The following is a 27,404-nucleotide window of genomic DNA, read 5'->3' on the forward strand; positions in this document are numbered from 1 at the left end:
ACGACCGGATGCCAGCTCGACGGCCAGCGACCTGATGCTTGAAAGGCGGCACGACGGCCGCCGAGGCTCGCCTGGGCAGTGCTGTCATTGGCCTGGTAGCTATCCCTCGTCCAGCAAGGGTGATGCGGGAAAGAAGAAAAAAAAAAAACAACCAAGATGACGATGATGATGCTGGCGACTGGCGATGATGAAATTCCCCCCCGTTGACTGGGCGGTTTGAGCTGTCACTGGCTCTTGCATATCGTGTAACGGTGGAAACACACACACATCGTGTCTTGGTTCTCTGTCCAGGCCCAACGGGTTTGGACGGGAGACAGTGGCACATCGAGATTCGCACGCTGCTTTTTTGGATCGGTCAAAAGGTTGGCTGGGAAGACTCTTTGTTCTGGTAACTATCTACGGAGTACTCCGTAACATACAGACGAAAATCAAGAGACTGAGAAGAGAAATCACCCCTCCATTCCTGACGGGCATAGCAGACATAATAACTTCTGGCAGGGATCGAAAGCCCAGCTTGTATTCCCCATCATCCCGCGTGCCCCCTAATCTTTCCATCTCCCTTGATAATATCCAGATCCACGGCCGAAAAGGGATATATGGCAGCGAAGGCTTTAGCCTGTTGGGCGGTCAGAACCATCATCTTGTGAATAATACCCGATTTCTTGTTCTGTCAAACTTACCCTCCCTCGGGTCAGGGCCGCTGCCACACATGCCGCTCAGGGGAGCGTATGGGCCTTTACATTCACGAAGTGGCCCCTCTGTGATCATGGGGTCATTTGGGTACTGGAGATCGTCTTGTCAGCTCACAGAAGTCTCTTTTCGAAGCAAACGCTTGGTCGAGGTTGTGTGTAGCTTACCTTGGGGAAGTTTTCCCAATTTCCACCAGTCACCTTGGCGCTAACGCTGGCGGTGAGAGTGAGAGCGATCAGGCTGAAAATCGTGGTGGCTTTCATTCTGGAAGTTGACGCTTGGGGTCTCGGATTCAAGTCAATCTGACTATGGGCTGAATGGGCTGAATGCACTGTTTGTCCTGTTGCGATGATGATTTCCTCCCTTGTTCTCCTTCTCGAGGGGAGACATGCTCGCAATATTTATACCCTCAAGCTTCCCATCGATCGTGGAGATGAAGCTTGGAGTATCTCTCTGGATAGTGGAACCAAACTTCAGATCTCCCCAGGCGTCATTTTCTCGGCGGGATCCAATTATCGCTGGGATATTTGATCCATCCTGGACCTCGAAGCACATCGTCGGTGAGAAATAGCTCTCCCCACGGGGAAAGGTTAGTGAGGCGCCATTGACCTGGTGGAGTGATTTCGATGTCATGGACGAGCACAGACATGTTTTTGCTTTTAAAACGTCCAATATAAGGACAGAAAATCCCGCAAGAAGTGAGTCAGGAGATTTGATTTTGAGGGATTAAGGTGAACGAGGGAAGCGTTATAACTATATCACCACGATGCTTCTTGAGAAACACTACCGCTAGAGATGCATAGCATTGCTTGCAACTAACCACGGCATAGAGTGATAATGACCGAAAAAACATATAACAGGCCCTCTACGACCTTTCGTACAGCTTCTGGTGTGTCTCAGTGCAGCTGGTGAGGAGATGAAGTGACGATAGCGTTATCGCCCTTTGTCCTCGACGGCCGAGGATCTCGCCAATGACCGTCTGAGTCCGGACTGCTGGGCTGTTGGACTCCATACCATTCCGCAATGTTTCATAGCTCAGTAGCATTTGGCCGTTGAGCCAGACTTCTCGAGGGGTTGTTGATAGTCGCTAAATATCCAATTGTGATGTAGCATATCTTAGACCTTTGATTGCAGCGGACATTCACTTGTATGTATGTACAGTACATGCGGTTAATTCTGCGCCATTAAGGGTTCTTCCAAAGCACTGGTCTGGTTTTCCGGGCCAGCCCACCGTGAGATTTGTATCTGTGACTGGCCTCCCGGTGAGTAAATAGCATTTCGTATTGAAAGAGAGCAAATTGGAAAGCATCAAAAACGCCCGGCTTTAACGGTTCAACCCCGCGATGTCATTACATCATTCTCGATGTTCTCGCCGCATCTCCCCGCTGCCATTCGCGACTCTCATCAAAGAAATCATTCAATGACGCTGCTCAATCACCCTTAGTTACCAGTCGCTCGATTCAATTGCTCTCCAGATGTCAACCCTGCCATCCACGGACCCTCCTCCGCTCCCCGCCTCCACATCCTCACAGCAACCAGCCGTCCATATCCCGCCGCCCTCCTACCTTGATCCCACCACCTACCCACAGACCCTCTACCTCGACCCCGAGAGAATCTTCATCGAACTCACCTACCACCCCCTCTCCCCATCCACCTACCTCGCCCACACCCGCTCCCCTGCCGCCGGTGCAAACGTCCTCTTTCTCGGCACCACCCGCGACACCTTTGAAGACAAACCCGTCGCCCGACTCGCTTACACCAGCTACGCCCCACTGGCGCTGCGCACACTATCTTCCATCGCACGCGATGCCGTGGCCAAGCATGGCCTTTGCGGCGTGAGTATCGCCCACCGCCTAGGAGACGTGGCTGTTGGCGAGGAATCAATCGCGATCGCAATTAGCGCTCCGCATAGGGGTGCTGCGTGGAGAGCCGGAGAGGAGGTCCTGGAAGAGTGTAAGCGGAGAGTGGAGATCTGGAAGCGGGAGGAGTTTGTCGGGGAGCCGCCGGGACAGGGCGAGTGGAGGGCAAATAGGGACACGGATCCGGAGGGGAAATCGACATCATGACCATGTTCCTCGATGCTATCAGCAGAGGATGATCTTTTGACAAACCCTTTCTTTGGGTATATGGCCGCGCAATCTACAAAAGAAGAAAAGCAATAATCCAAATGAAGAATCGAGATGAGCTTCATTCGCGCAATAACGTACACGTCTACTGTACATACATAACCTATATATCAACCTCAAGTAACACGCGCAAAATCCCCAAACGCCGTTCTATGTACAGTCATGCATTATAAGTTGGGTTATCTAGAGAGGAGAATCGATTGAAACGAGAAACAACCTTCTTTTCTTTTCTTTTTCCCGCTCTTTTGTTACGCTCAGGGCTTGCTGGTATCCAACTCTCTGCCCTGTCTCTTCCAGTCCTTGATATGATCGAGGATAATATTTGCTGCGCTTTCGGGGGTATCCTGACGGCCGATACACTCCACGAAATCTCCTTCGGGGTCTATAGATAACACGTAATTAGCGACGTATCAAAAAGAGAACTGCCGTCAAGTAACACCTACCCATTAAGTAAAAGTAAATGCTGTGATCCACCAAATAATCCTCGCCCGGTTTGATATTCTCTGGCGTACTAAAGTAGACTCGGTACTGCTTGCACATGTTCTTCACTTGCTCATAGGTTCCAGTTAAGCCCAGGATGTCGCCGTGGAATTCTTTCAAGTAAGCTCGTAGTACTTCCGGTGTATCTCTCGCCGGGTCGCACGTCACGAAGATAGAGCGAAGTGGAGAGTTGCCTTTGGACTTCTCCTTGATGATGTCGATGATGGCAGCCATCTTGTCCAACTCGTCAGGGCAGATATCGGGGCAATGAGTAAATCCAAAGTAGATCTAAACCGTCGCGGTCAGAATATCGTGACACGGTCACACCAGGGAAAGCCCAGCGTCCAACTTACGAAATTATATTTCCCCTTCAACTGCTCCTCCGTAAACACGTTCCCATCCAGATCCTTCAAAATGAACGGTCCTCCGACCTTGGGTTTACCCACTCCCTTGCTCATCTGCACAATGCGCTCTCGCTCCAGTCGCGCCTTTTCATACTGGAAGTACACGATCATACCTGCGCCCGTGAGCACGAACAGCAGGGCCGCTTTCCATGAGAACGGACCCGTGGACGACCGGGCTTTGAGCTGCTGGATCGTCTTTGCGGGGAGAGCGGGGGTTGTCGAAAAAGCGCGATTGCCGCCTGGGCGAAGGATTGGGCTTGACTGGAGGGTTCGAGACTGCGATCTGGATGGCGCGAGTGATCTGAGCTGCGGTTGGCAAGCCAGGCGTGATGCGGGAGAGGACCGGGAAAGGCGGAAGGCCTGCCGGAGAGAATGGGAGATCGTCGTGGGAGTGAACGGAGATGCCATTGTTCTCTGTTATTCCGGCCTTTTTTTCGTATTATCTATCAGTATTTACACCAGCACGGTAGCTTTTCCTCTCCTCCAGCTTCGGCGCCGATGAAGAGCAACGTTCTTGTCTTTCTGTCTTTCTTTTTTGCCCGCGAAGTCGGATGATTATGTAAGACAATCACCACGGTTCCCGGGATAGCCTCATGCAGCGCGCCCCGGTGTCATCTTGGAACTATATCGATTCATCAATGTGAAAGGGGGAATCTACAAGTTGAGCGTCTAGCAGGAACAAGATGCTTCTCGCTATTTTGTCTTGTATATATGCTTCCTCCACCTTTTGCTTCTGATCTCATGATCTTTACATATAGTCAAACTCGAAATATTCCCCATCACCGCCACAGACATCATATTCTACATCTCTGCTCTGCTGCCATATTTGTAACGAGTCCAATGACCTTGTAGGGGATATAAAGCGTTGCTGCCATCTTCGTGCCGCAGCCATTATTTTCTCAGCGGAGAAAGCAAGCTACCTCTCCTCAGCTTCCAGAATTACGGTCGGAATGCTGATCGGTTCCGTATCGCCAGACGGTTTGCTGCTCACGGAATCTGGCACCCGAAGCGCAGCCACTGTCCTGTAAGGTCGTGATACATCATGTTCTCCTTCTTTTTCACTGGCCAATTTCTTCTCTAATTGCCTCCTCTCTTCGACAATAATTTCATTCACCCTTTGACGGGCATTTGTTTCAGCCCAGCCGAGTCTTGTCCGGTCAGAATAGGCGGCAGACTCCATCGTCGTCGACTTCGCACTTTTTCAAAATAAACTCCAGCGGGACAACTTCATTGGCCAAAAATCGAAGGTATAGGGGTAAAAGCACTTGGAGTGTTTTGTTTGGACGGCGCTGCTCGGGTTTCTTCGCTTCGAACAAATTTCCTTGCATCTCTCGAGGATTCTTCGATCTGGGCTCGCTTCCCGATTACTGTCTCCTTGAAGTTTTCCAAGCGTTGCATAAATGCGGAAATCTTTCCATATTGAAGACCGAACCGATCTGCAAGCGCCATATGTGCCATTTCTGGAAACTTCTCAATGAGCTGTTGGAGGCTCACTGAGGCGTATGGAACTTCCTGACCCTCGTCATCACTGTCATCTATATCGGGCTCAATAAGTTCCTCGCGAGTAACGTTGTAAAATAACGACAAAGACGTAAGCTGGGGCACTGTGTGATTTGAACATTAGCACTAGCGAAGATACTTCGAAGGATAGGAGAGCCGGATAACGAGAAGCGATTACATTTGCTGTGCTTTCTTAATTTCCAAAACTCGGACACGGTTTTTGGGAAGTTATCCGGAATACAATATGCGCCGTTACGATATACACCAACCGGCTCGAGGACTTTTCCACCTCTAGTTCCGTTTTGATTGATCATCATGGCACGTAGTTGACGTGCCGACGCATAGACAGAGCCGAATTGATCGTCCATGTACTCCCGTTGACATTTGAGCTCGTGGCCGAGATCGTCAAGCCGACCGCTTATCGTATCGAGCTGCCCATCGACCGCCCCGAACCGGCCACCGACAGCTTCAAAACGGTCATCGATCCCCTCGAGCCAGCGATATATGCTTTCAAACTTGCCATAGAGTGTTGTTAACTGATCGCTCATATCTTGAATTGGAATATCCATATAGTCACGTTGAACCTGAACTCTCCGATCAACTCTCGCTCCTGAAAAGACCCTGTGCTCTTCGAAGGCCCCAACAATAATGGCATATCCAGTGGCTCTCAACCCTTCCTTAAATAGCTCAAGACCTGGAGGAATACAGATGTCATGATGACCCTTGTCATAACCCTGTGGTTATCGCATCGCCTTGGGTTACGGGAAAGGCGGCCAGAGCGACAAGAGTGCAGCCTGATTGAATAAACAAGGCGAACCGAATTGTCCCTCGTTTGGCCACGTAGCCCACGAAGGTCCCTGGGCATAGGACGGCGCAGCAAATCCAAACGCCTTGTTATTTGAGGATATCCAGATCTCCTCTGTCCATGGATTTGCAGGCATGAAGATCTTTTGATTTTAGAGCAAGGATATCGGGCTGACAACATATACAAACTAACGAACTCTGTCGTAAGCAGGGGGCATAGGTGCATTATGCGTTTAGGCTTAAACTGTACATACATGCATTGCTCTGTGCATATTCATGTACTCTTCGTGAGTCCAGACCGCACAGCTGTAACGCTGATGCTGCAGAAAACTGAACCATGAAGCTCGAGCTATTAAATGTGAGCTTGCTGTCAGTGATTCAAAAAAAAAAAAAAAAAAAAAAAAAAAAAAGGAAGTACCAGTAACATCGAGAGCGGATCTCAGAAACTGAACTGGCGGATGCTGTGTCCTTCATCCGCACCTGCATGGCACTGAAAAGAGGTTTGGCATTTTCGACACAGCAGACTGTGGTCCCGCAGCATGCACAGCGCAGGAGACAGCAAAGATAAAAAGATGTTGAAAATGGATACCCTTTGATTCAGATAATCCGGAGCGCACAGGAAGATTAACTATTACAGTGATCTACAGTGCGAATAGGAGTCATTGTGTTGTCTTTTGTAATTCCTCCAAATAGAGGCTTCCAACAAACATGCAATTAAAATGTGAAATATTTTATTGTCACGACCAATTGAGAGAACGTTTATTATCAAGAATGCTACCACCAGAGTATGGGCCAAACAGCCACATCCATTTCTTAATTGGAAATATCATTTTAAGTTAAGATGATGAAATCAAACACCAAGAAATGCTTTCTAGAACATAAGGGGGTACTAGGGAAGTAAAGCAGAAAAATGAGGATTAAACAGGATAATGTATTTCTGCCTCCAAAAACACGACTGGTCCACTGTGCCAGAGGTCGGGGTTTCAGACACGCCAGATTAAACTCAAAAAAAAAAAAAAAAAAAGGAAAAAAAAAAAGAAAAAAGAAAACAATTCAAGTTGGTGGTTGAAGGGTGCTCAGGGCAAAAATTCAAATTGTTCTTATGGTCAAAAGATTCAGTGCCAGAGGCTTCTGGACTCGTCCCGTATCCGGAAACGGGACATGTTAGTTCGTGAAAAGACATGAAAAGACATGGGCAAAAGAAAAGAAACCCGCAAAATTTTTCAAGTCAGTTACAGTCGCAAGGCGTTCAAGGTCCCGGAACTTTCACTGGTCGACGTTTATTTGCCATTGTGTTTCGAAAAAGGTTCCTGCTAGACCTAGACCAGAATGTGCATGATATTTATTGCGATAGAGAGGGCTCTAGGGTAGCTCCTTGAATTTAGATGAACGATAAGGCGGACATATTGTTTCTGCGGGGGCGAAGATCTATCAGGGCATTCCACGGCTTGCTTGACTCGCACGGCTCGCGCTCGCTCGGCTCCGCTCATCCTCTTCCATGACGTCGCTCAACCTTGTCGGGTGCCGATGTCTTGATGTTACAGAATCCCAGGTTGGTCCCCAGCCGGATCCGCTGTAATCCGCAGGTGCGGGTCTATATCCACTGTGCATATTCCCTGCAGTTGTGCTTTGAGGATACTGTTGGCCGTATTGCTGCCCGTAATGCTCATCTTGCTCCAGCAGCTCTTCCTTGTCGTAATCGTCGCTATCCTCGGAGATCGTACGCGGATAGGAAAGTTCTCGACCGGGGAAATCAGGATGGTTTGTGATCTTAGGCTCGTAGTCGTCTGAGACTTCGCTCGTTCCCGCCTCACTGGAGGGAATGTATGACAGTTCACCGGCACCAGTGCCTGATCGAGGTTGGCCATGGAGCGCAGGTCCCTCGTGTTGGTAAAATCCTCTGGTTGGAGCCTGCGTGGTACTTGGTTTGGAACTCGGTGCAGAAGAAGTAGGTGCGGGAGGGAAGGCGTCAAATTTCGCAGCGTCAGGCTCGTGGTGAAGGTGAGACTGTTCCATACCGGTCTCTGGAGGAGCCTCGATTGCCTTTGGGGTAGAGACTTGGCTGTCGTAGGAATATTGGTCGGCTTGATCTGCCGGGTCGTGGGGGGTTTGGCCACCCATCGATGTTGCCCCTGGACCGCCTGGATATGGGCCTTCCCTGGTTTGAGGGCGGTGTGTGCTGGTTTGTCTGCTAGGGTAAGGCTGGACCATTGGCACGACCTGGACGCCGCCAACAACGGTAGGTTCTCCATTACGCAGCGACGCCGTACGCTCGCGTTCCTCTTGTTCACGGCGTCCGAGCTCTTCCCAAGCGCGCCGAGCTTCGTCTCGGGAAATCAACAATTCTCGACGCATTTCCCTCACGAGCTCTTCAGCTTTAGCCTTGTCCACCTCTGCTTGCTTCGCTGTCGTGATCGCTTCTTCTCGTCCTTGTCGCTCCGCTTCGAGAAGTCGCCGTAGCTCTGCTTGCATTTCTTGGGATCTCTCCTGCTCAGCACGGGTATCAAAGAACCAGCGCTGGAATTTTCTTTCTGAGGAGGCCCGTAGTCGTTGTAATTCGACGACGGCATGAAATAAATTAGCTCCGGCGGCGGACAGATCTGTAATCTGGCGAGACATCTGCTGACTGAGCGGGTCCTTGTTCAGGTCTTCGTTGTTTTGTTCCAAGCGACGGATCCAGTAGCTGGTGAGACCCTCCCAGTGCGAAGAGAGCATCTCCCAGCGCTCAAATGCATGCGGAAAGGGTCTACGTGGTTGTTGCTGCTGTTGTTGCGAGGCGGTTTGGGTCTGTGAAGCACTGGTGTCGGCTTGGCCAGCCTGCATCTTTGGCGCCTGGGTGCTGGGAAAGCTTCCTTGCGGAGCAGTTCGAGCAGAGCTATCGGGTGCCCTAGACTGCGATTGTCTAGATTGATGCGACGTCCCCGTTGAAGCGCGTTGCCTCGTGGACCGTTCTTGAGCGGCGCCCTCTCCGGCACGCCGGGGATTAGGATTGTCTCCAGAGGTCGGATGTACACCCTGGGATGTGTCTGCAGTACCTGGATCTTGGGGGAGAGGCACGTCCGGCGGACGAGACGCCGATCCCATGGCTGGTCGCCTGGCGGATGAAACCGGGGCCTCTCCAGCAACGCCAGCAGCTTGTTTCCGGCGTTCTTCTTGTGCAAGTCGATCTAGTTCTTGCTGCTCCAGTTCGTGTTTCCTTTTGATTCTGTCTAGTTCCTGTTGTTCTCGCTCTCGTTCTCGAGCTTCCAGTTCTGCCCTTTTCCTCGCCTCGCGATCGTTCCTTCGTCGCATGATTTCAATGGGGGTGCGCAAGCCGCTGGGGTTGGGCTGCGATGAAGCGGAGCCCCGCGCGGGCCCGTGGACCCCATTGTGGTGTGGTCTCCCATTACCGGTCGGCGCAGCGGTGGATATGCCTCCTTCCGCCATAAGCTCTGACATCGAGGCGTCGATTTCACCTGGAACCGGGGTGAAGGGGTAAGGCTTTCGAAGGGCCTCCTCGAGAACCCAGAGAATGGCAGAGGAAGTGCGGGAGGAAACGCGATTGCTCCGTGTTGGCCAGAAGGACTGGCTGGCAGGGTAATCGGTGGCAGAGCCGTCACCTTCTGCTGCAGGTGGGTGGGCGTCGGGATCTCGCAGGGAAGAGCTGCGGTGCCGGGAGTTGTGTAACTCGGCGAACCTCACCGGGGCAACGGCGGCAGCGGCGGCGGCAGCAGTAGCAGCAGCACGAGATTGTGCGGTGGCTGAGAGAGATCTAAAGTGTGCACGTCGTCTGAGGGAGGCGCGGGAGCTATCGGAGTTCGGAGATGTTGCATCAGAGGAGAACCGAGGGTGCAAAGGCGCGGAGGGAGGGATGGGGAGCGAAGAGTGCCTGTGGTGCTGCTGGCGTTGCGGTGAAGGGTTGGAGGTCGTGGTGATCGTAGCTGGGTCGTAAACGTCGTGGGGCTCGTGAGGGCGCGGAGGGAGTTGCCGTGACACGTTGAGAGTCGCGGATGGGGAGGACGGGGTGGATGTAGAGGCAGGGTGGGAGAGAGATTGAGAGGGAAGCGAGCGACTTAGGAGGCCCTATGAGGCGGGAGGAGCGGCTGGCGGGATCCAATTGCTGTGTGTGTGTGAGAAGAAGAGTCAGTCTCAGCGGGAGGTGGACGGGCAACCAAGCTCAGGGATTGTGACACCAACCTGGAGTTACATGAACTGACGTAAAGCATTGGACTGCCCGCTCCACAGAGGGCAGCAGGATGTGGTTTGATGGGCAGGTGGGAAAGTCAATAAATCAAGGACGACAAGGTGCAAGAGAAGGAGAAAAGAAGAAAAAAAAAAAAAAAAAAACAACGGAAGAATGAAACGGGGGTGGCAGACGGGGCGCTGTGAGGAGGTAAGTTGGGTGGCTGGTCGAATGGAGGTTGAAGGAAGACGACGAAAACGAAGCCGGAGAGAATTGCGATGGCTGGAGGAGAAGAAAAGAGAGAGAAGACGAACAGGAAGAGAGCAACAAGTCGCAACCTGATAAAACTTGCTGGCTGGCTGGTTATTATTCTTTTTTTCCTCCTTTATTTTTTATTTATTTATTTATTTATTTATTTTATTCTATTGTTTTCTTCTTCTTCTTCTTTTCTTTTTTCTCTTTCTTCCTCGTTTCTCTCACTTCCCCCTTTTTTTTTTCCCACTCTTCTCGGTGCAGCGCGTCGTTTCGACCCTCGAATGTCTCTCTTCTCTTGCAGCAGCAGCAGCAGTCGAGATGGCTGCCGTTTCACCCTCTCACCTCTCTGACTATGCAGCTGCAATTCTATTCGAGGCGGCTATTTGCCCTGCGTCATGGCCTTCATGCACCACCAGCTCAGATCGCGATATTCTGGCACAGCGTCCGGCAGCTCCCTGCTGAAACGGCGCCCTGGTGTGTGTGTATGTGTGTTTGTGTGTGAGAGCCTGGAAGAAACCTGCAGAAGCATCTAAACATTTTCAACATGGGTCACCATCAGGCCTCAAAAGCAGGCCGGCCGGGCCTTGGTCGTCGAGGCCACGGAGCAGCACTCTCGGCGATTGGGCAGCACGTCCAAGCTGCTGCTGGCCTTGCCGGGCTCCACCAATGTCTCGACAACACGCAGACAGTCGTCTCTCTTCGCTCCTGGGGGCGCGTCAATCCCACGACGACGACGACGGCACTCACCTTGATGCCTTCCACGGCGGTTTAAAGTCCCGTCGCAGACCGCGGGATGCTCCGCGTGGGGGGTACACAGCTTCGCTCTCCGTAAACGTGCAAACCTTCCCCTGAGCCGGATTTTAGGCATGTTCCTTTTTTTCTTTTTTTCTTTTTATTTTTTCTTTTTATTTTTTTTATTTAGTTTCTTGTTTGCTCCAGTATGGGCAGCTTTGTTTGCTTTTTCAAGAGAAAGTCAGACAAGCAGCGGAGATCGTGTCCGCCATGGGACAGAACAAAGTGCACGGCTGGTCGCCGAGCAGCTCTCTTCATATGCACAAACTCCTGCCTGAAAAGCTCATCCAGAGGCACATGAGCTGGTCCACATCAAGATATTAAAAGATCCATTGCTCTCTTAGACTGCCTAGCAGTAGGACTGCCAGTTATGCACTCATGCTGGCAGGCACGCTTGGATATTCTTAACAGACATGTTACTTCGAGGGGCCATGTTCATTTTACTGCCATTCTGTCGTGAAGAAATCCCGTGCCCTCTCATGTTAGAAAATCTGTGGATTTGGAAAAAAAAAAAAAAAAATCTCTGGATAAATCTAAATATGCGACAGCTTGATCAGGACTCGGTACAAATGACTATCCACCCAAGTTCCTAGAACTTGGGAAATTCAATTCTCAAGGAACGCTCAACTCGAGCTGTCGATGGCCGAGATGGTGCAATGCTTTTGGCTCAACCGGCTAAGACGTGGCGGTCGAAAACCAAATTTCCAGAGGCCTTAAAGAGACAGGACACCATATTTTTTATTTGGATTCCAGAACCACCTTCCATGGTTCCAGGCTTGAAAGGAAATGCTAAATTCTTCCACCAGAAATTCAAAAAGGGCCCACTCTAGATGCCAACAAAGTAGTTCAAGCATCCGCATAAGAAAATGATCCATAGCATCGCCACGATAGTGGCTGGGAGAAGCACATTCTCATGCTTGTAAAGCTATATTTTGCGATCAAATTGATCTCCTGACCACCGGTGTTAGAGAGCAGGATCTCTATGGATGTAGAGAGGTGAAAATAACTTGGAACCAGTACTCACCCCAGTGAAGGTGTATAAACATGTTCCGACTATCGCTGTATGGGAGCTGGGGCTGTTGAAAACAGCTCAAGCCTACCATAAAGCACTGGCGGCGGCGTACAGACCCCATTTTGGCGCTCTGTACTCCGCACGTCCCATGTAGCGAATATGCGGGAGAATTCTCGACAAAAAGCCCCGCACTTCGACACGGACCACGGCGTAAAAAGGTGGTTTGTTCAGATGCGACTGTGTTTCAGCTTCGATTCCCAAGCAGTCTCATGACCGTCTCCTCCCATTTTGAGACCACCTCTTCGCCCGCCTTCTCCAGCTTCAGGCGCGAATCTTGTTCGGGCTTGACTTCACTGTCTATCTCAGCTACGCCGCCAAAAACTTTCTGAACCGCCAGTTCAGACTTTGCCAGATCGTACAGCTGCAAGATATCCAGTGAAGGTGCTGCGGTGGTTCCGCTCTCTGACCGCTTCCCGGGCGCGGAAGAAGACGCAGATGGAGAACAGCGAACAAGGCCCTCCAACACACCCAGCACCACGCCAACCCTCATTCCCAGCTGCGCGCCGACGGGGAAGCCGGCATCGAAACCGCGCTGCACGTGTTCGTGCTTTGCGGCGGAGATACCATCACGATACCCTGCGGTGACGTGCTGGCGGCGGAGGGAGGGGAGGTCAGACGGTTCACAGTGGGACGAAGAGGCAGTGTGGGGGGGTTCGGCGGAAAGTCCCGCAGTGGGAGGGGGAGAAGAGCCGAAGATGTCATCCAACCCTGTGCTTTCAGCGGGCGGGGGATGTTGTGGTGGCGGTGATGAGCGGGCTGGTGAGCTGAGGGCGGTGGACGGCGATGGAGGGGCGGAGTTCGGGATGTCACTGCATAACGACGCGCTGTCGACGGAGCTGGGAGCCATCCTGGGCTATTTTAATATATATATATATATAAAATTTTTTTGTTTTATTCTTTTTTGAGAGAAATCGACGACAACAGCGGGTTGGATAAGGGAACAGTTTCTTTTCATCTATGATGCAATGGGTGGAAGCCTGGTCTTCTCGATTAAAAAAAGATATTATAGTTGGATTCTTGAAGCAAAAAAAAAAGGTAAAAATATTTTAACGGTATCAACTAGTTAACTATGTATGGAGCAACGGAGTACGGAGCAGTTTAAGCCACCCACGCGACTCTTCCACCCTCTCGAAAGAAGCTTTTCAGCATCCATTTCCACGAAGGAAATAATTCCAGGCGAAGATGTCTGATTGACCGCAAAATATGCCGGCTTTCTTTAAACCTACTTGCAGCCCCAGCTTCAACCTAGCTACTACGTAGAGCGTCAAAATTCAGGACGTACAGGGTTACATACATGGCCATTCCTGGTCTTCTCAGCCAGAGCTGATAAAGGTACGATGTACTTCCGTTTCCCTTCCATTCCGGCTCTTCGAAATGGTGGGACAGCAGATTACTCCCCATGACATACCGTCATAGCAACCTTATCCTCCGTCGAATGATGCCGGCTCTCTGGAGGAACCGTGATAGAGAACCGGCGAGAAGGATGGCGCTGTGAAACATCGTCCCCCCGACTCAAGCCACCAATATCCCGTCCAAACGGGCGCGCAGAAATAAATAAACTCCCTCTACGGAGTAGCTCCCGAGTGATATAGTTACATACATACAGGCTTGCCCTCTCACCCTGGGGCTCCTGTAGGTTGTGTGGCGATTTTGCTTCAGCCAAGTGGCGGGGATCTGGGTCTCCCGCCTTTCCGGCGGCTGGGGGGCTACACGAGGAATTAACATGACATTTACGGAGTACGGAGTACAGAGTATTAGCAATTTCTGCTCTTCAGGGAATTTTCCAGCCCTGTCCACGCGGATCAAGGAGCCGTCAGCCCTTTGGTGGCGTGCCAATCCTCCCCTAACGGGCTGGGTCGCTGCGTTGGCGGTGCCAAACGGGGAATTCTGGCCCAAAGGAAAGGCCTGTTTGGGCGATCGACGCCAGAACGGTCAGAGTTCCAGGCTCTCAACCCATCCGCCTTTTCTCAGCCTTGTGGGATTGTGGGATTGGGGGATTGGTCATTTTTTGTTCTCTTCTCCCTTTTGGCTTCCCTTTGCCAGCGAACCTCCCCATTCCACGGTATCGGGCGAACTCAAATGGCTTTCGAGGTCGTATCGTCAATCCATGGAGAACCTCCGTGCGGATGGACGGTCCCATGCTTTCGATATGCTCCTTGGATCCCCATCCACGGTCCCGGCTCAAGCCTTGCACGTAAAATCTCCCGGCTAATGACTTCGTGCCTCGCTCTAAACACCCTGCTTTGGCATTGGATCGGTTTTAGCGCCTGTTTGCTGCTTATTGCAACCGAGCTTGCAGTGTCCCTTTAATCGCTCTCACAACCTCTCTCTCTCTCTCTTTTTTTTTTTTTTTTTTTTTTTTTTTTTCTTTTTTCTCTCCCTCCCTCCCTCCTCCCCGCCCTTTATTATCCCATACGCTACACATACCGTACCCTTCTACACGTCCGCTCTCACGTCTGCTACATGGTATACCTCTAGCATGGAACAATGCCGCCATGGCTGTTTCCAGATCCTTTCCCTCTTACAAAATCCGCGGGGGATGACCTCGCCTCGGCGGGGGCCAAAATGATCTCGCGATCTGTACAGAGAATGTCGGCGAAGATGTTCAAATCATCTGCTGCCCCTCCTGCCGAAAATCAAAGGAGTAATAGGTCGAAGTCGACCAAGTCCGTTCACTTTGAAGCTCAACTCGAATCAGTTTGCTACTTTATGAAGGACGACGAACCTTGTTTGATAGCTGCTCGGATATCGGCCGTGACACGCACCAACGGCGCATGTGACCCGCTCAAGGAGCTTAAAAGCGAGTCGTCTCTGCTGCTGCACGACTCGACATGTGTTTTGGATATGATATCCCAGTCCGCAGATCGAAAAGACGATGCGCCCGTCCGAGTAGAGCAAGTCTACCTCTCTAATCGGAAGAACGTCACTGGAACGTTGGCGGTTGCGAACGTCTCCTTTGCAGAGCATGTAAAGGTGCGGTTCACACTTGATGGATGGAAAACAGTGTCCGAAACGGCGGCAGAGTATTTTGGGAACCACCGTCATAAAGGATTCGACACGTTTGGCTTTACTATCAGTCTTGAAGATCAAAAGGCATTGAAGGACAAAACTATGTCCTTCTACGTTTGCTACGTCGCCAATGGCATGGAAATCATGGACAATAACAACTCGATGAACTATCAAGTCGAGCTGTCGAAGTTCGCCCATCCAACGGGCAAATCTAGCCCGGTTGAAAATGCCAATGCCAATGCCACTGCCACCTCTCTCCCTCAGTCTCCAGCTACTGTGGAGCGAGCGTCAGCCCAGGCCTCTCCTCCTGGCATCCTTCGACTGACATCTTCGAGCCAGAAAGTCAGCAAAGCTTCAAAATACTCCGCTAGTAACCAATTATTCGCCCCTTTATCGCGGCAGCTTAAAGCGGAGGTAGAAAGTTTCGAAGGGAAGAAGCATCATGCGGAAGTCGATCAAGGCGTAGGTTCCTTTTTTTGTTTGCTTTTTTGAAATGGATAGCACTAATACTGATGGATATAGAATGTGCCCTTATTCAAATATATGGATCGCCTGAGCAGCAACGCAAACGTACTGTCGTCTTCGCAAATAAGACTCCTATAATGATACCCTCAAGGCCTCTAAATAATGACATAGCCCTCTCCTTAATCACTCCTATCGCTTGAAACCCCGTTTTATCGACGAATCGCACTAATGTACATGCCACCGTATTTCGCTCTCCAACCTGCCGGGCAGGCTACGGTGTTACCGATTAATCTTAATACTGCTGGCTTTAGACTGCGGTGTCCCAGACGGCCGAAGCGGTGGCTCACCTAAGCATAACGCCAGCCGGCGTTTTTGACTTATATAGGCGCAGGAAAGCATTATTTCCATATACTTAACTTCTCTCTCGATACCATAGTCTTCAATATTGTCCCCGGCATTGCTTTCAATATTTTCTTCTTTTTCTAAGGAAAGGCCCTTCCCCCCCGGCTCATCCTAGTACCTTTTACATATTACAACCAGTTTATCAGCATCATCTTTGGGCCAACCTTTCCAAGGATAGAGAAATGGATCTTGGATGGCATTTTGCTTCCTGACGCACTTGTACAGTAGCTACGCTAAAGGCTTTTATCCGCACAGATATATTTCGTCAACCATTACCTTTTTTTTTTCCTTTCCAGGTTCTGACCCGTTGCAGAGCACATTCGCGAATCCAATGGAATATCCACCAGGGCTCCACGTAGCGGTGACACGAGCTTGGTGACATTTAGCGTTGCAATATAAATACCAAGGTTGCAGAGACGGCTTCACACTGCGCCCATAATCGTACCAGTATTTTTCGGACCCATCCTCATACGGTTCGTGCTAAATATGGGAACAATCCAAATCAAATTTCCTCGTCCGATGCCAGGACGGTATCCTGGTTGGAATGGTAACGTTGGTCAAGCTTTCGCTCACCCTGGACATGAGCCTTGACTTTTCGGCAACATATGCGTATTATTGCTTGGCCTATGTAGAAAGCAAAGCCCGGGAGCTTGTCTGAGCCGGGTACGCCCGTGAGCAAAAACCCGGAAAATAATCGTTTTGTAATCTCGGGTGGTGGTCAAAATTATGCTTATTTTATTCCCCTCATCGCCGTTTCTACGAAGTACGCCGTAGGGCGCCCCGGTTTTTACCTTTTTTCAGAATGCGCCCTGATCGACCCGATAAGCTCTTGTTGTGTTACCGGAGCTTTTGTTCTGGAAGCGAAGATCTGGGCTCAACCTCGTATTTCGCAGACGTCAACTTGGCCGCCGGATGCCATATCCCGCCCGTGGGAGGATACGTTCGCGAGTCTCCTTGCTTGATTCGACCATATTCCGCTGCGAAAGGGCACTTTGCAAGTGAACCACTAGTCCAATACGACCCGTTGCCTCTGACTAATGCCATGGTCCGCATTCGTCAATTAATTGGCTGAGTTGCCGTGGAATATGGCCCATGTCAACCGCCGGTCTCTTTGTGTTTTTTGGTTTTACAATCTTCTCGTGGCGTCCGGAAGACTCACAGATCCTTATCGCTTAATTGGACCCTGAAAAACGGGATAGGAGGGGTCGTTGGACCCTTTGTAAGGGAGAAAAAGCAAAAAAACAAAAAAGGAGCAGAAGAAGAAAAGGAAAAGGAAAGTAATGCCGAGCCAGTTATACGAGCCTTGAGAGCGTGAGTCCAGTATATTTGATTGCTCTCATACTTTTTGACACTGTTTGGCCAGTCAAACACGATTAGTGTTTACGTGACTGCCATCAAAAACTTTCCCTCCGTCTCCGTACAGAAACAAATGCGGAGAGAGTCGAGCTACCTTACCTTTGATTTCCGTTCTGCATTGCCGATAGAATAACGGATCGGCCATGGGAACAATTATGGGAGCATTCATAGGACCAATTCGTGCGGTCCCATAACCCATAACTGGTGAGGGCGAATTTCACCGCATAATTGACAGCTGATGGTTGCATCTATTCCATCCAAGCGAAAAAAACAGATAGATACCCAGATACAAGGCTGTTGTCAGCGCCAATGCGGGTTATGCTGAAAGGACCTCTTGGACGCCCGCAAATGCAAACTCCCACCATTCGATTCCACCAGCTGTGTGATTCTGGAAATCTTTGTTTTGATATCCTTGTCGTCACAGATCCTTGGCGTCTGGCCGGTTAGTTAAAGTTTACTAGCGTGGCTTTTTCGCGTTTGGCGTCGGGCGATCTCCACGCGTGACGGATGATATTGGCCCGCGTCTTCCGTGCCAGGCCTCTTGAAGCCCAAATCGCCCCTCCAGCGCTCAATGATGGTTCTTGAAATACGAGAGGCATAAGCAGAGAATGTTTCATTTTTGACTCTCATGTGAGTCAATAGCTCCGATGGATCCGAATTCAAATTCCCACGAGCACCTGTGGCTCCCAATGCCTGGGGATTTTCTCTCGAGCAATTTGATCCGTCTATGTTCTTCCTCTCCTTTTCTTCCTGATACGGTCTTGCTAGAAGAGCCAGGGTAAAGTCGGCTTGCACGGAGAAATGGGAGACATCTTGCCTGAAGTGCACTTCATCAACAAGGAGGGCCCCGAAATCCGGACGTCCCGGTTGATCCTCCGACCTCTACGTGATTCCGATGTTGGAGATATGTTTGCGATGCGATCCCGCGAAGATGTCATGGTCTGGAGGTATCATCCTTCCAGATCGCACTCCCCCAAACTCAACGAAGTGGCTTGGTTTCCTAATCTTACTTTGGTTTTAAATATATAACAGCCTCACAAAACTGCCCGACAAAGACATCTCAGCGACGAAGAAAATAATGTCCCGCTGGAACGACGAAACCAATGTGGGTCTTGCCGTGCTGGAGGTTTCGAACCCAGATCGTGTCTGTGGGGTCATCGGATATACCGCAGTCGGTAACAAGATGGAAGTCGGATACCTTATGCATCCCGACGTGTGGGGCAAGGGATATGCCACCGAGGCCCTCCAGGCCTCAATCGAAGCGTGGTGGAATGGTTATGAGGCAGTGAAGCCAAAGAAGAGCATGATGCATGAGCTGCTTGCCTCCACGCACGAGGGAAACGAGCGGAGCTACAGAGTTCTCAGGAAATGTGGATTCGAAATGATTGAGGAACTTGACGATGAGTATGGAAGAGGAAATGTTTGGAGGCTAAAAAGGGCCAATAGCGGCTGATTATTCGCCCAAATAATGGGGGATTCACAGCGTAACTGCCAAAGATCTTGTGGTTTGGATCTTCGCTGTGCAGTGTCAGTTTTGCTATGAACCTGACTTCACCACTGTCTTCGCCCAATGTAACTATTTCTATGTAAGAAGAGATTTTCTCAATAACCCCCTCTCTGCTTGATTTCTTGATTTTCTTTCACAAGTGTTCCTTCACAGTTATCACCCTAAAAATTGTCAACCAAAACATCAGCAATGGCCTTCCTGCTGACATGTTGATTGGCCTTGCGGAATTTTGCAAGAAGTACAAAGCAGCTTCAGCTGTGAACGCAACCTATTCACATTTAACCGTGCAACCACCCCGCTGCGGCCTATATAAGGGCCAACTCTTGTCTCTTTCCAATTCGTACAGATCATCGATCTCAACCATTTATCTTGCAATTGCAAAATTAACCACGCCCATAATAGGAAAAGAACATGTCTTTTGGAGCTCATTGAAGCTCTTTGGGTTTTTAGTGCTGATGATGACCAGAGGTGCCATTGCAGAGAGTACTGCTGGAAGGACACTAAGGGAAAACATCTCAATGACCATGGATGTTCCTGACACTGTACATAGGTGATCATGAGCTTCTTGATATTAAATCCTGACTCTCCATATTTTCTTTTTTTTTGATCCTTTTGAATAATGCAACTGTGTTGTCAAGATTTGCTACCTTGAATAATGCTGAGGAGAATTTGGCAACCCCACCAACTAGCTTAGTTTATTCTTCACAAAGACAATACCATGTTTCCTAGAGGCTAAAGCGTGAAGTCCTTAGCATGCTAGTAAAGTTTCCCTGCTTTGTTTCAACAACACCGGCTGCTTTGAATCCGAACTTGGAGTATAGTGGAATACCAGCAGGGGAGGACAAAACAAAGGCGCCCAGTGCGTTTTTATCAACATAATCACAGAAAATCTTCATGAGCATAGACCCAATACCTTGACGTTGATGATTTGGATCCACAGCCATGAAAGTGATTCCTAACAGAGACAAGTGAGCAAGGCCCGAGAAAATCCAAGTAGGCTGATGGCTTACGGCATATTCCATTGCCTTGGCAACCCTGAAGAACTCTTTGCCTCTCTTCTCTGAGCCTTTTTGAGATACCAAGCCATGAAGTTACATCCAAAGAGGGAGGGTTAAAGCTGTTCTGGTTTTTCAACTTTGCCCCTTGCCGTCCTCCAGGCCTAACTACTGGCCCACTGTGAATGCAATCGCTAGTTTTAACTCCCTTTGCAAATGCTCCTGGACTAGCAGTCCAGCCTATCAGTCCGACAGGTGATCCATCTTCTCCGCACGCCTTGTACAAAACTTCGCCCCCTTGATGAACTGTCTCAAGGAGCCCATCAATCGTCCATCTGATTTTGTCTTCTCTCTGCTCCCACTGTTGTTCCTTTGAGCGCGGGAACATCAAGCTATAGAGTAGGTTGTCTTGATGTGCAGGAAATTCGACTTTTCGCACGAGCAAATCCACATCCTCGGCTTCGACAGGCGATATAGAGCATGCCATTTTGTTGGTTGACAAAAGAATATGTTTGGGCGCACAATCCATCAATAAAACAGCTGGGCATGCAAAGGAAGAGAGTAAGAGGTTTGCGGTATCCTGAACCAGCGCTCCGTAAGTCAGCAGCGGAAGGGCTTGATCACGTGATACAAGCTCAAGGTTCCGTTCCGACTTTGCGGCGGATTTTCCAGCGCTGAAGGTTCAAGCTTGAAGTGGTCTCTCGCAATGCACAACAGAACGCTCAGCAGCAATAACAGCCTGTAGCTACTGGTGCTTGCGTTATCGGAAACATCTGTGATGTCCTCGAGTTGAACTCGAGTTCCAATTCCTTCACCATGTCGAACGAGACATCGACGAATTTTTCGCCGCCGGCAGACAACCCTCCGCCGCAGTCTCCGACACAGCAATCCTCCCGCATATCCAACTCTACAAAGCTCCTCGTCGGCGGCTCGCTCTTCTTTGTCCTTTCTGCGCTCATCACTCGCCGCTCTCTTGCCCGCCGCCGTCTTGCCACCATACCCCCTTACTACACTAGCGCCACGAACCACAAACCACCGGTCAATGGAGCCATGGAAGCCCTCGAAGCGCTCAATATCGCTACAATCAACGTCGCCAGCTTAGCAATGATTGGAGTTGGCGGCGCAATGCATGCATTCGATATCAATGGGATGGACGACCTAAGGAGGAAAATACGCGGTGGCCTAGGCGTGGACGGCACTGGGAGGAGTGAAAAAGAGGTGGAGGAAGAACTGGAGGAGTGGGTTGTCAGCGTTTTGAACAGAAAGACTGAAAAGGAGAAGAAGGCCGGCACTGATGGTGCGGATAAGCTGTGGCTTAATGAAAGGGGAAAGGAGAGATAATAGTGACCCTCTCTCGTCCTCCTTTCCTTGTTCAGCTCCCGTGGTTTGGATCTTCGATGTGCCGTCTGTCCTGGTTGTCTGTAGCGCGACAAGCCTTGCTATACGCTACCTGTCTACCCCGGATGCGAAGGGCTGTGACATTGGACCATAATGGTTTACGATAAACCTTTATGGATCGGCCTTTTAACATTTACATCTTCCGATCCACCACGGCTTTCTTAGCCTGTTGTAACACCACGACAACTTAGCCTTGAGTGCACATCATAATTCATGAGCTGCTCTCAAATCTTTGAACCCTTTTTTTTTAAAGGAAAAGCGTTGTTTTGCCAGGCATAGCTGGGCTGCCTCTTTTCGTGAGGTGTGAATAGTGCCATCAAGAGTGCCATATCTGTGAATGAAATGCATATATTTCACGAAAGCTTTAGGGAGTTGGAATGGCCTTCTTCGTCAACGCTTCTTAAAATCGGATCATATATTCTGTACATTGTCTGGTGTAAAAACCCAGTCAGATATGTTTTACATGGCAGATCCCTTTTTAGGCTGACAGACAATCCCAATCATCATTGCGCTGTGAATGTTAACAAATCATATCTATAGGGGAAGACTTTAGAGAGATGTATCGAAGACTATAGCAGCTCATATATAGAGCTTGGAGTGTCTCTCATGCTCTGTATACATCTGCCATCACTTCTTCCCACAGGAGCTTCTTATCCGTCGTAACTCGACTCTCCCCAAAGTCTATTAACAACGGGAACTGTGCTATGAATGGAATTTTCCGGGCCATATAGACGATACGATCATCCAGGATCTTCGTAGGCGCTGGTTGTTGTAACTCAGCCTTCTCAAATGTCGAGAACACCACGGAGAAGCATATCCCTTGCTACTAAGCGTATTGTATATGGGCAACAGTCATACATGCATCTGCGCATTTTTCGTTCCATGAGCAAAAAGCTCGGCAGATATCAACTCGCCCTATATGCACAACAACCTTGGCATGGTGCGAATCTAATATCCCTGGGATCTGTCGTAAGGAGGTCCGGCAAGTCCATTATTGGAAGCTCAAGCATTTGCATAAACCTCATCCCAAGAGATTGGTCGACAAGACAAACATGTTTCCCATGTGGCCCAAATGAATTGTATAGCTTTCAATATAGGTCTCTTCTCCCATGTTTGGTGATCCAATAAACATAGTCCAGATACTTATAGACATCAAACTCATGGTTTAACTTGGCTGAATTGTTGACATACTTTCTGGTTAGAATGAGATCATATTAGACGAATGGCGTCATCTGATGGGAGCAGCAATTGATCAGAAAGTGAGCTGAGAAAGCAGCAGAAATGGTGATGCTATCTTGGAAATGCGAAGCTAATCTCTGTGTGCAAGAGTCTTTTTATTGCTCCATCTCGAAGTACTATGTATATAGTAGTATGGGGCTCTTAGGCGTGTCGGCATTCATGAAGTTGACTCCTTCGTGCGGTAAAGAGTATGGTCTAGGGAGGTTTTGAGCCGAGAATGCATTCACCTCCTAGCCAGGGGCAACGCCAACAAGTTGGCAGCAGTTTTTAATCAACTATGCGTGCTCTTGCTCGACCGGCGGTTACCGAGTCGATTACACCACGAGCTCTATACGGCCAGTCAATGACGTTAAATAACAAGTTGACAACTGAACGGCAATAGGGGGACTGGTTAACGAGTTCAACCGGGATAGATCCATAGGGAACATTTACACACTCCAGGCACTGACGACTACAAATACAGGATGCTTACTGCTCCCCTTGCTGCATCTTCTCATACCTCTCCCTCGCAAGGTCCTTCGTTTTCTCCAAAAATTCATCGTATCTTCCTCGAGTGTTCCGGCTCGCTTCTTGCACTGCATCTCCCACTTTGGAGCCCTGAGCGCCTAACCCAACGCCTTGGACATAGAGCTCTGTAGCAACGGGCGCTGTCATTCCTGTGCCTTGCGCTCCAAGGCCCTTGCCGGCAGACCAACCCATTTTACCGAGAAGAGAGGCTCCCTTTGACATAGTCGGAACAGCAGACTGCTCTTCCTCCTCCTCTACTTCCTTTTCTATTTTCTTGTCTTTCGGTTTGCTGGATGAGCCGAATACCTTACGCCTCTCCTTCGCTCGATCACGGTATTCAGCAGCCGGCTGCTGTTCTGACTGGCTATCTCTCTTCTTTGCCAGTTTCGCCAATGCCTTCGCCTTCAACTCTTCATTTTGGAGGTTGTCACGGTGGAGCTGGCTCAATCTTTCGTGACGATGGACCTCGGCTTCAGTCTTGAACTGTCTCATGCAAAGATAACAACATTTGCGATTCAAGTCGGCATAAGACTGTGTTGGTGGAGAGGAAGCGGATGAAGGCTCGGTATTACCGCTACCGTTTTCCATGTTAGCGGAGCCGATCTCACCTTCTCGGGCTTCACCCTCGGGATTGTTGCGTTGGATGCCGTGCAACTCTGCATGTCTATCGCTCCAGAACTGTAAATGCGAAGGCATTGCCAGCTTCTTGCTGCCGGAAGCGGCCCCTGCTTCTGCTTTTCGCTTCTTCATTTTGTCGCCATCCTTAGATCCCTTGGTGGTCTTGCTAGCTGCACCGGTGTCCTTTGGCTTTTCTTTCGACTCTACAATTTCAGTTGAGAGCTTTAACTCGGTTACGTATGCTCCCTCATCCCAGTAGGCCAACTTCACTGACGGGTTTCCCAAAGGACTGAACGTAAAACGTTCCGTACTTGCGGTGGGATTCAAGACTGGGACGAAGACTCCAGCGTGGATATAGCTTGCTAGTACCGGTTTCGAGGATATAGTGAACGTCTCAAAGGAGTTATGGCGGGTCAAGGCGGATTGGGCATCCTGTTCAAAGTCAACACGGCTCATCTCGAGCAAGGAATAATGTCTTACCTCAACTGTTGCAAACTCGGCGAAACCATATCTCCAGCTTTCGTTGCTTCGTCTGTCTCTCACCAGCAAAATTCGTCGTATGGATCCTTCCCGGGCACCCAAGTTGGTATCACCGGTGGTCGAGGCAATCTTCGCACCCTTCTTTGCGGCAGCAGCGGCTCCTTGAGACTGAGAGCCGGAGGACGGCTTGTAGAGCTTAGCAACGCCTTTGGCTAATATCTCCTCAGTAACACTTGGCTCTAAACCCCGAAAGAGTAGGAACTGGGAAGGGGTGCCATCCGGTGAGACATCATTATCACCGGTGTTGATAACACGCTGAAGTGGTTCTGCAGCAGCTGCTGGAACTTGTGTAAAATCTACAGCAGTTAGGGAGACTGGGATAGTGGAAAAACCAAAGGCCGGTGTGTAGCTTACCGGTGCGGACTGCTTGGCAGCGAAAGCACCTCTGGCGGGTTGCATAATTCACTAATGTGCACTAGAAAAGAATGAGCCCACGGCTCCAATGAGAAGAGTAGTGAGCATTGACTTACGATCTTACAAGTCCATTCTCCTTCAGCCCTGCCGCGATTGCGATCTTCCCTCTCTCGACTGTAAGCAATTCTAACCTTCACACCACGACCATCATCATGCGAAGAGCTATCCCCATATAAGTAGATAGCGGGGTAATTGCGTTCTAAAAAATCTCGAGACGCATCCAATGACGGAAAACGAAGGAAGCCCAGCTGCCGCGATATCTCTGTGCGGAATGCGTTAGCGTCTGGGTGTAGGGGAGGGCGGCGGGAAGTGGAGAGCTCACTTGTCTGGCGATCTCTGATAACCCGCACATCTTCAAGATCCTCGACATGATAGTATTGTCTGAGCTCATTGGAGATCTATTTTTGAAGAGCATCGACCGGAAATAAGCCCGGTGACATGCACATCTCAGCATATTGTCACATCCAGGGGAAGTAATGAAAAACAAAAAGAAAGTCGGTGATTTAAGCAGCGGCGAGTGAATGTTTGAGGGCGAATATTGGACTCAAAAGCGCGAGTGGAATTCTGGAAAAGAGGGAGGGGAGGTCGAACGTCTTCTTCATTCATCTCAACGGGCAAGCCCTCCATCATGACTTCCCGGCTCTCTATACCATAGTGCGGGGGCCGCCGACGGTGGCTTCGGCTTCGGGAACGAGTGTGACTGCGGGCACGGCTGCGGCTCCTGCTACGACTGTGGTATGTCGGAGAGCGGTAGCCTTCACGATCGCGGTCTCTGTAGCCCGAACGGCCGCGCCATGAAGGTGGCGAGCGACGGAAATCTTCACGGTTCCTTCCACGATAGTCGGGACGCTGGTCTCTAGCAGCTGAGCGCGCGTCATCGAGGTTATTGTTATATCTTCTGTCAGCGGCAGGCCATCGTGGGGCCGCGATCCGATTCATATCTTTTTAAGAGAGCAAGATTGAGACATCAGCACAAGCTCCACAGGGTAACGTTGACTGTCCACTTGGGGGATCTGGTGCGTAAAGTTAGCTTTTACCATGCGGAGGAGAGCGTGGACCGCCTGGTGAATGGTGCTTCTGGTCTCGGTCTCGGGCGCGTGCAGAAGGCGAGCGAGAGCGCGAGCGGGAACGAGACGGACGATCGTCGTACATGCGGCCATTGCTATCGTCATTGCGGTAGGGAGGCCGGTGGCTAGGGGCGTAATGAGACATGACGAGGTATCATCTGCGAATGAAAGGGTACGGTCAAGAAATTTTAAGGGAGACGGAGGGTGGAAAGGAAAGGAGATCGTGGATGCATTGATGATGGTTGTGATGGGTGATTCGCGATATTCTCGGGATGCGACATCACCTCACGTGACGGGCGGGATATTATTATTCCGATTAACCGGTTACGGATTAATATTGATACGGATTATCCTCATCAGGACCTGTCTCTGCTGCTCTGAGTTGGTTGATGATGTTGTAGAATCCGTGTTTTGCCCGCGTACGCTGATGCGCCGGTAAGGATTCAGGCGCAGAAAGGTTAATAATGCCCTCGAGTAAGGCTTGATGGCGATGCCGGGCCATTGCTTTTGCTTTTTTTAATATTCTGCGGGACTTGCCGTTCGCAGAGGTCAGGGTGTAGAGCTCAGTTGTGGGGAGAACTTAGTTCTTCTATTGCGAGGGGCCTAGCGGGCTTATCACCGAACCTGGTGTCCCTACGGCGCCTACAAAGGCAAGGCATATGGTGGGACAACCGGCCGGGTTATAAGTAATTGTCTACATAAATTATGGTGCTTGCGGGTAATGGTTTGTTTGTTGCGTTGTTTTGGCAAAGCAGCTCTATGACAGCTTTGACATCCCATAGATGACATATTGCAGGATTCTAACGTTCCACTCAATCTGAGGGGGTTTACGTTCCCGAGCACTAGTTAGTTAATTTAACTAACTAAATACGCGCGGGGCCAGATGTCGATGTGTAAAGCGCACAACATATGTTTGAAGGTTCAAGGCCTTCTAGCTGCCCGTAACTGCTCTAGGGACCGTTCCCAACCTCTACATTTTTACAGCTTTCTCTTATCACATATTAATTTGGTTGCTTATCTGGGGCCTGCTCAGGGACTGCTAACTCTCTCAGCTGTGAGATTGCATTGAGTTGGGGATCTAGTCACTACAGAAGCTCTCAGGGCAGTATCTTTCATGAAACTACCCTCCTGTATCATAGTTTGAGACATGGCATAATTTTTAGGTGAATGGCCATAGATAGCCTGCTATGTGTGGATAGTCATTGCTATTGTGTCTGATGAAGGTGATCGGACCAAGAACACTCTCTCTTGGGTCAGATGTTCTATGAGGGCATCTGTCTCAAGAAAATCCTCTTGTGAAGAAATACCTCATGTGCACCATGGCCTGGGCCAATGTTACAAACTAGCTACGAAATAACCACTGGATCGCCACTGGCCAGAAGCTTCATGGAACACAGCAGAAGGTGACATTGTATATGTGAGGTCTATATAATAGAGGTCAATTGCTTGGATTCTGGAGAGAGGCAAGCAATCAGTCTTCCGTTCTTTAAATATACTGTGAAAGTAGCTAGTTAAGTATCTATATGATCGCAGCACTGAGTCTGCCATGAGTTAGTGACTGCGGCTCGTGACGAGTAACTAGACGAGAAACTTACGTGAGCC

The 27,404-nt window shown here is 49.9% G+C and overlaps 13 protein-coding genes across 13 annotated transcripts; 4 read left to right on the plus strand and 9 right to left on the minus strand.

The window, feature by feature from the left end:
* Positions 1-342: 342 nt before the first annotated feature.
* Positions 343-1,835, minus strand: CIMG_11945 (uncharacterized protein). The gene is made up of 4 exons (XM_012358744.1): positions 998-1,835; positions 858-930; positions 681-783; positions 343-609 (listed from the first exon to the last, which is right to left on the minus strand). The coding sequence occupies exons 1-4, from the start codon at positions 1,321-1,323 to the stop codon at positions 527-529; spliced, it is 585 nt and encodes a 194-aa protein (XP_012214167.1). The 5' UTR covers positions 1,324-1,835; the 3' UTR covers positions 343-526.
* Positions 1,836-2,144: 309 nt separating this feature from the next.
* Positions 2,145-3,032, plus strand: CIMG_07334 (molybdopterin synthase catalytic subunit). The gene has a single exon (XM_001243437.2). It carries the CDS (start codon positions 2,166-2,168, stop codon positions 2,754-2,756), a length of 591 nt encoding a protein of 196 aa, XP_001243438.2. The 5' UTR covers positions 2,145-2,165; the 3' UTR covers positions 2,757-3,032.
* On the minus strand, positions 2,859-4,198 carry CIMG_07335 (SCO1/SenC family protein). The gene is made up of 3 exons (XM_001243438.2): positions 3,650-4,198; positions 3,260-3,584; positions 2,859-3,198 (listed from the first exon to the last, which is right to left on the minus strand). Exons 1-3 carry the CDS (start codon positions 4,106-4,108, stop codon positions 3,071-3,073), a joined length of 912 nt encoding a protein of 303 aa, XP_001243439.1. The 5' UTR covers positions 4,109-4,198; the 3' UTR covers positions 2,859-3,070.
* Positions 4,199-4,927: 729 nt separating this feature from the next.
* On the minus strand, positions 4,928-6,092 carry CIMG_07336 (uncharacterized protein; the record flags this gene model as incomplete). The annotated part of the gene is made up of 2 exons (XM_001243439.2): positions 5,340-6,092; positions 4,928-5,304 (listed from the first exon to the last, which is right to left on the minus strand). Exons 1-2 carry the CDS (start codon positions 5,767-5,769, stop codon positions 4,928-4,930), a joined length of 807 nt encoding a protein of 268 aa, XP_001243440.2. The 5' UTR covers positions 5,770-6,092.
* A 1,068-nt stretch (positions 6,093-7,160) lies between these two features.
* On the minus strand, positions 7,161-10,209 carry CIMG_07337 (uncharacterized protein; the record flags this gene model as incomplete). Its single annotated transcript, XM_001243440.2, has 2 exons — positions 7,161-10,066; positions 10,201-10,209. The coding sequence occupies 2 exons, from the start codon at positions 10,207-10,209 to the stop codon at positions 7,436-7,438; spliced, it is 2,640 nt and encodes an 879-aa protein (XP_001243441.2). The 3' UTR covers positions 7,161-7,435.
* A 577-nt stretch (positions 10,210-10,786) lies between these two features.
* Positions 10,787-11,730, minus strand: CIMG_13135 (uncharacterized protein). Its single transcript, XM_004445426.1, has one exon. It carries the CDS (start codon positions 11,287-11,289, stop codon positions 10,984-10,986), a length of 306 nt encoding a protein of 101 aa, XP_004445483.1. The 5' UTR covers positions 11,290-11,730; the 3' UTR covers positions 10,787-10,983.
* On the minus strand, positions 11,717-13,270 carry CIMG_07338 (essential protein Yae1). Its single transcript, XM_001243441.2, has 2 exons — positions 12,238-13,270; positions 11,717-12,164 (listed from the first exon to the last, which is right to left on the minus strand). Exon 1 carries the CDS (start codon positions 13,130-13,132, stop codon positions 12,470-12,472), a length of 663 nt encoding a protein of 220 aa, XP_001243442.1. The 5' UTR covers positions 13,133-13,270; the 3' UTR covers positions 11,717-12,164; positions 12,238-12,469.
* Positions 13,271-14,659: 1,389 nt separating this feature from the next.
* Positions 14,660-16,417, plus strand: CIMG_07339 (uncharacterized protein). Its single transcript, XM_001243442.2, has 2 exons — positions 14,660-15,756; positions 15,817-16,417. Exons 1-2 carry the CDS (start codon positions 14,773-14,775, stop codon positions 15,895-15,897), a joined length of 1,065 nt encoding a protein of 354 aa, XP_001243443.1. The 5' UTR covers positions 14,660-14,772; the 3' UTR covers positions 15,898-16,417.
* A 581-nt stretch (positions 16,418-16,998) lies between these two features.
* On the minus strand, positions 16,999-17,716 carry CIMG_13136 (uncharacterized protein; the record flags this gene model as incomplete). The annotated part of the gene is made up of 2 exons (XM_001243443.2): positions 16,999-17,195; positions 17,617-17,716. 2 exons carry the CDS (start codon positions 17,714-17,716, stop codon positions 16,999-17,001), a joined length of 297 nt encoding a protein of 98 aa, XP_001243444.2.
* Positions 17,717-18,234: 518 nt separating this feature from the next.
* On the plus strand, positions 18,235-19,232 carry CIMG_07341 (N-acetyltransferase). The gene is made up of 2 exons (XM_001243444.2): positions 18,235-18,464; positions 18,550-19,232. Exons 1-2 carry the CDS (start codon positions 18,319-18,321, stop codon positions 18,968-18,970), a joined length of 567 nt encoding a protein of 188 aa, XP_001243445.2. The 5' UTR covers positions 18,235-18,318; the 3' UTR covers positions 18,971-19,232.
* A 366-nt stretch (positions 19,233-19,598) lies between these two features.
* CIMG_07342 (uncharacterized protein) lies at positions 19,599-20,564 on the minus strand. Its single transcript, XM_001243445.2, has 2 exons — positions 20,035-20,564; positions 19,599-19,979 (listed from the first exon to the last, which is right to left on the minus strand). The coding sequence occupies exons 1-2, from the start codon at positions 20,504-20,506 to the stop codon at positions 19,750-19,752; spliced, it is 702 nt and encodes a 233-aa protein (XP_001243446.1). The 5' UTR covers positions 20,507-20,564; the 3' UTR covers positions 19,599-19,749.
* Positions 20,565-20,719: 155 nt separating this feature from the next.
* On the plus strand, positions 20,720-21,809 carry CIMG_07343 (uncharacterized protein). The gene has a single exon (XM_001243446.2). The coding sequence runs from the start codon at positions 20,836-20,838 to the stop codon at positions 21,358-21,360; it is 525 nt and encodes a 174-aa protein (XP_001243447.1). The 5' UTR covers positions 20,720-20,835; the 3' UTR covers positions 21,361-21,809.
* A 1,180-nt stretch (positions 21,810-22,989) lies between these two features.
* CIMG_07344 (RNA-binding protein) lies at positions 22,990-25,975 on the minus strand. Its single transcript, XM_001243447.2, has 6 exons — positions 25,327-25,975; positions 25,058-25,133; positions 24,792-24,997; positions 24,676-24,736; positions 24,262-24,617; positions 22,990-24,213 (listed from the first exon to the last, which is right to left on the minus strand). Exons 1-6 carry the CDS (start codon positions 25,672-25,674, stop codon positions 23,125-23,127), a joined length of 2,136 nt encoding a protein of 711 aa, XP_001243448.1. The 5' UTR covers positions 25,675-25,975; the 3' UTR covers positions 22,990-23,124.
* Between the last annotated feature and the right edge of the window lie 1,429 nt (positions 25,976-27,404).

This window comes from Coccidioides immitis, assembly GCF_000149335.2.
Source record: "Coccidioides immitis RS genomic scaffold supercont3.2, whole genome shotgun sequence".
In the NCBI taxonomy this organism is placed as follows: domain Eukaryota; kingdom Fungi; phylum Ascomycota; class Eurotiomycetes; order Onygenales; family Onygenaceae; genus Coccidioides; species Coccidioides immitis.